The following is a 6,000-nucleotide window of genomic DNA, read 5'->3' as shown; positions in this document are numbered from 1 at the left end:
TTGCCAGGAGCTAGCCCAGGGGAGTTCTGGCAGAGGAGCTGAGCATGAGTGGTGGTGTCCAGAGCAGGAATAGGGTCTCTCCCCTCTCCCCCCAACAAAGATCCCAGCAGCCCAGTAAGAGAAACCACTGTGTGACTGGTGCTGTTGTCTGTCATAGTTGAACCCGGCAGACCACTTCTTAGTGAATAGCTGCTAGCCAGTCTTTGAGGGAATACATACATACATACATCGGTCTCTCAGGAAAACTCTAATCATGAGTCCAGGAGACTTGTTTCTTTTATGGGTAAGAAAAAGTTTGCAAAAAGTCAGACATTATCAGCCAGCCTTCATATGAATCTGGGATGAGATGTATTGGCATCTAGAATGCTTTTTATTGTCATAGTCATTAATCTTGTAGGAGAGGCAAAATGGAGCTCAAGTAAGGTCAGAGAAGAGTCACGAATATGATGGAGGAGTGGCAGGGGTTGCTCTATGAAGGCAGACTGAAATAATTAGGACTCCTCAGGCTCTAAACAGCGGAGAAGAAATATGATTAGAGTTTAATAAATCCATGAAGAATATGGATTAGATAATCATAGAATTTACCAGAAGTAGGCAGAGCCCCTTAAAAGCCGAGGAAAAGTGAATTTAGGACAAAAAGAAGGTCTTTCACACCAAGAAAGTAGGTCGTGCACATCAAAACCACTCTTTTGGTAACTGGGCTAAAACTTCTGGCATTGAAGAGAAGTGAAAAAGTCAAGCGTTTCTCTTATTTTAACACTATTTTCTTGAAGCATGGGGGACCCAGAGAGAGCCTAGATCAAGCTTCCTACTAGCCTTTACATTTTCTTTTCTCTTTTCTTAGGCGAAATTTAAATGTCATTCATTTGTCATTCATTCGTCATTCAACAGTTATTCACTGAGGGTGGCTTCTATGCCATGTTCTCTGCTAAGCACTGTGGATACTAGGATGAAGGTGGACAGATATGGTTCCCACAGTCTGGTGATGAATGAGAAACTGTAATAGTCTGTGTGCTGAATTCACAAAAGTGCTGTGAGAGCTTGACATGAATTGCTAATGTACTCTTAGCATCAGAGCAGGCGGCCCTGAGGAAGGGGTGCTCTAACTGGGACCCGAAAGCCAATAAAGCATTCGCTATGCTCAGAGTTGGGGGGAAGAGGGAGAGGCAGATGTTGAATGCCTTGAGGTGCCAGAGGGTCAGCGTGACTGGAGGTGAGAGGGAGAGTAAGAGGAGAATCATGGAGGTGAGGCTGGAGGGGTGGGTGGAAGAGAGATCATGGAAGGTCTTGTAGACCATGATGATCATTATGGAGGCCGTGTGGAGAATAGAGGGGGCAACGGTGAATGTACTGGGACCCATTGGAGGATGTTGATGTTGTCCAGGTAGCGGTGGCCTGGGCTGGAGAGAGGCAGACAGATTCTAGGCCTGTTTCAGAGGTCGTGTGGACTGGACTTGTCAATTGACTAACGTGGATATGAGAAGTGAGGGTGAGAAATAATCAAGCTTGATTTCTGAGAGTATGACAGCCAGTTAGGCCTCACATTTCATCTGAGTAAGAAGAATTAGCACAGACATTTTATAGGTCTCTTCTCTCATGATCTCCAAAGGACCCAGAAGTCAGTAGGTCTGCCTCCCTCTTACCTCTCTGTCTCCCTCTTCCTCTGTTGAATCTTTCAGGTGCTAAATGCTTCAGACTCTACAAGCTGGCACCTACAATATGGCCCCTAATAAGTGGAGGTCAAATAAGTAGAAAGACCAAAAACTGCATGAATGGCTTCCAGCCTCCCAAATCCCCTTGTCTTTAACCCTTGCAGAGCAAACAGCAGTTCATAGTACCCTGAGGTCAGTTGACCTGAAGCAAGATTTAGCAAGGGTCAAGATGGCGGTGATATACACAGGAATTCTGTTTAATGATTTTTAAAAGCATTTTATTTTGAAATAACATCAAAGCACTGTAAGACTAGTACACGGAACTTTCCTGTAGACTCTACTCAGGTTCCCCAGTCATTAACATTTTACCATGATTGCTTTATCACATTCCTCACCATCTAGGCGTGGAGATGGTGATGGAGATAGAGATTTAGAAATGTTCGTAGCCAGTTAATTGCAGATGTCAAGACTCTTCATCTCTAAGTACTATAGTATGTGTTTTCTCAGGACAATGATATTCCTTATGTGACCACAGTCCGCTGATTAAATTCAGAAAATTTAACCTTAAGTAATACTGTCATTGCAGGCTCTAACATTCAGTCTCTAGTCAGCTGTCACCTGTTGTCCCAACACTGTCGTTTATGGTGTCTCTTCCCCCACCCAATCCAGGAGGCGTGGCATTTGTTATGTCTCTTTAGTCTTCTGGAACCTGGAACAGTTCCTCAGTCTTTCTTTGACGTTTTAGAGAAGAGCAGGCTGCTTGTCCTGCAGAATGCTCCTCGCGGCAGTGTCGTCTGATTTCCTTGTGCTTGGATGCAGGTGGTGCATTTTTGGCAGAAAAGCTGCATAATGACGTGGCACCCCTCGCGGTGCCCCCGTCTCAGCAGGAGGGGAGCCGGCAAGTCCGAGTGGGTCTCATTCCTAGGAAGTTAACTTGGATTGCTTAGTCAAGGCGGTGACCTCCTGGTCTCTCACTCTAAAGGTCCCTTTCCTCCTTAGGGTCAATAGGTTATTTAATTACCTCTCAGTACATAGTCATTTGAAATGTGACTAAGCTTTGTGCCTACAGTCATGCTTAAAAGAGCTGCATTTCCCCTCTCTCGGCAGTGTTTTAGAGCACTCTGCTGCAAGGGACCACCACCTGCACGCCCAGAGTATGACCTGGTCTGCATAGGCCTCACGGGCTCTGGCAAGACCAGCCTGCTGTCCAAGCTCTGCAGTGAAAGCCCCAACAGCGTGGTGTCGACCACAGGTGGGTACAGTGCCGGCTTCTCGCCCTTTTCTTCCTCACCCCTGGGATGCTCTCGTTTCCTATGCTGTTGGTGGGGTCCCCTCATTTCACTGAAATGCTTCAGTCAGTTTATTATTTATTTTTAGATGCTCTATTTTTCAAACTATATTTAAGGGGGGCTTTAATAGCATCAAATTGCTGCACCCTTCATCCCTCTAGTTGGTCATTTCAGTGCCACTGAATAAATCAAGCCAGGAGAATGTTGATAGAAACTAACCTTGCAACCTGGAATTCTAGTACTGTGACAGATGGGTTCAGCTCAGGCCCACTGAGCGTCCTCCTCCCTTGAAGTGTCACTCTAGCCTACTCGTGTTGGTCACACACGCCCTACACGGTACAAGTGATAGTCTGAATCTTCTTGCCTGGAAGATGGTGGGCACAGGGACCGTTGCTCAGGTTTGCCATGTTGTTCCCTGAGGTGGCCATGAAAAGTCAGTCTAGGCAGTGGTTCTCAATCAGGGCAGATTTTGCTCTCCAGGGGACATCTGGCAATGTCTGGAGACATTTTGGTTCTTACAGCTTGGGGAGGGTGCTACTGACTTCTTTTGAGTAGAGGCCAGGGATGCTGCTAAACATCCTACAGTGCACAGGACGGGCACCCTCCATAAGGAATTATCTGCCCCAAAGTATCAAAGTGCTACCAAGAACTTTTCTCACTCGCCAAAAGTGTCCTCTTCTTCCTCTGAAAATGAAGCGGGAAAGACAAGTGTTAACTAGAGAAAATTATGGGAGGTGAAAACCAGAGCTGCTGTGGGAGAACTGACAGGGAAGGAGTGGGCTGGCACATTGTCGGGGAAACTTAGAACGATTGTTCATTCAGACAGCTTTCTTTTTTGAACACCTACCATGTGCTAGGTCCAGTGTTAGAAACTGGGGATAAGCAGTGATCCCAGCACTCCAGGAGACTCAGGCCATGGGCCACACAGACATTAAGCTTGTGTCCAGAAATACACAAAGGTGGAGAAGCAATCAGTTTTGCTCGGACTGGGGGAAGGGGAGGATGATACATGATGGAGTTTTCTACATTGGATCTTGAGGACAAGCAAGCCTGGCAGACAAGCAGGAATAAGAGAGTGAGGTGGGAGAAGAACGAAGATTTGGGGACAGAGGGGAAGCTGTGTGAAGGCAGAGGGGCCTGAAACAGGTTGCTACCTCCTGGGAACCACATTTCCGAGTGGCTGCGACACATGGTTAGTAGAATGCCACGAGTTGAGTCACAGGAGATAGGCAGTGGCCAAATCTTGGCAAACCTTTTATACCACACTCAGGAATTTGAACTTTGTAGATAGCACAGAGACGTCTGCACATATTTTAAGCAAAGAGAAACTGTGTGATAAAATATCCATTTGAGAAAGATCACGCTAGCCATGATGCTGAGGCTGAACTGTGGAAAGCTCCATTAGCCATTAACTAAGACAGTGATGGGAGGGAGGGGGGGAGGGGGAGGGGCGGGAGGATGGGGGAGGAGGGGGTAGGGGGAGGGAGGGAGAATAGAGGGGGAGGGAGGAGGGAGGGAATAGATAGGATACTTATTGCAGGTCTAGTATTGACAGAGCTTGCTGGTCAGTTGGGTTTGGAGGATGAGGGGGAGAGAGAAGCCAAGGGTGACTCAGGTCCTGGCTTAGGTGAAGGGTATATGATGGAACCGTTGACTAGGATTTCCTCTAAGTAGGAAAAATATTGATGACCAAGAGCCTTACCTCATTTCAGGCCAGGTTTTGCCACCAAATAAGCTAGGGGAAGAGTGCAGGCTTTGAAAGCTTTTCAGAGTTTAGAATTGTAGATAAGAAACTGTGGACCTGTGAAGAAACAGAGACATAGCTTGATTAAAGGATGAGGAAAAGCTTGAGGGGTTCATGATGACTGGTGAGGCCACAGGGAGGATGAACAGAGCTCAAGTGTGGCCTGTTGCAGGAAGCCATTTCTAACTACCTTCCTTTCCCCCACATGGAACTGAGAACTCCCTGCTCTCCCACTGTGAAGTGTTTATCTCTCTACCATGTAGTGCCTGAAACACTGCTGTTGACACATTTGTCTCCCCAGGCTAAGGGGCAGATAGAGCATCTTATTTAGCTTGTGCATCCAGATCCTGGCACACAGTTTGGACATAGCTAAGATGCTTGTTGAGTGAATAAGCCTGCAACAGTAAATTGAATCCATATGTTTTTACATAAAATATCGTACCTCTCTGAACCTCATAACTGCTTTTTATGACAGGTAAGATTCTTTTTCCATATTCTGTCTTTAAATCATCTGAGGCTCAAAGGTATGGTGATATGGCTGTTTTCACACAGCTAATGACAGAGGTAGGATGCCGGTGCAGGTCTTCAAATGAAGGTTAGTGGTACCCAAGCCTTAGAATTTCTGATGAGAGTATTATTTGCTAGTTGTCTGTAAAGCTGTGGACGTCTTCTGAGGAATGTGTTACGTAATATGCAGACTTTATTAACTTAACAATTCTTTTAAAGCAAAATAACTTCCTTCAAAATACGTATGAGTAATACAAGTATACCGTTCTTCACTTATCAGAGGTATAAATGAGAAGCACTATTGCTAGAAGCACAGTTTTGAATTACAATGTACAAAATGATCTGTAAATAATTTTATAGTTTATTATTTGTAAATTGCAATGCATTATGTTCTATATTTGCTTTTATTCAATTTTTAAATAATATGTTTTCCTCTTACTGGAACCCGTTGTAACGTTGTGTGCTAATTGATTTTCTGATGAATTAGTAAGTTGGCTGACATTTTGGATATCAAGCTTCTGTGAGTTGTCATTGTCCTGAACCAGGCGCAGTGCCTTTTTGGAGACCTGTTTGGAGGTCTCGGCTATCAAGAAGTTTATACCTGGGGTAGGATTACAATGATAAACAGTTTAAATTTATTGAATGTTTAATATATGCCAGGAGCTAAGACAGAATAAGTGCTATACTTGATGGTATAAATATGAAAGTTAAAAGAGTGATCGTTTCTAATCTGTGGGATCAAAGAAGGCCTCATTCAAATAGGGCCTCATATGATGGGGAGAATCTAAGGAACGGGGTGAGGAGAGTA

General features: G+C 45.0%; 1 protein-coding gene across 1 annotated transcript in view; it reads left to right on the top strand.

Annotated features, from left to right (window-relative positions):
* Positions 1-1,277: 1,277 nt before the first annotated feature.
* ARL15 (ARF like GTPase 15) overlaps positions 1,278-6,000 on the top strand; it is a gene marked incomplete at its 3' end in the record, with an annotated part of 58,607 nt that continues 53,884 nt past the window's right edge. The window contains exons 1-3 of the mRNA XM_007449172.1: positions 1,278-1,384; positions 2,398-2,560; positions 2,760-2,904. Of these exons, the coding sequence (XP_007449234.1) occupies positions 1,278-1,384; positions 2,398-2,560; positions 2,760-2,904 (415 nt within the window). The remainder of the gene's footprint in view (positions 1,385-2,397; positions 2,561-2,759; positions 2,905-6,000) is intronic.

This window comes from Lipotes vexillifer, unplaced genomic scaffold (assembly GCF_000442215.2).
Source record: "Lipotes vexillifer unplaced genomic scaffold, Lipotes_vexillifer_v1.1 scaffold1083, whole genome shotgun sequence".
NCBI classification, from domain to species: domain Eukaryota; kingdom Metazoa; phylum Chordata; class Mammalia; order Artiodactyla; family Lipotidae; genus Lipotes; species Lipotes vexillifer.
Note: the sequence above shows the minus strand (reverse complement) of the source record. Positions and strands in the feature narration are given on the sequence as shown.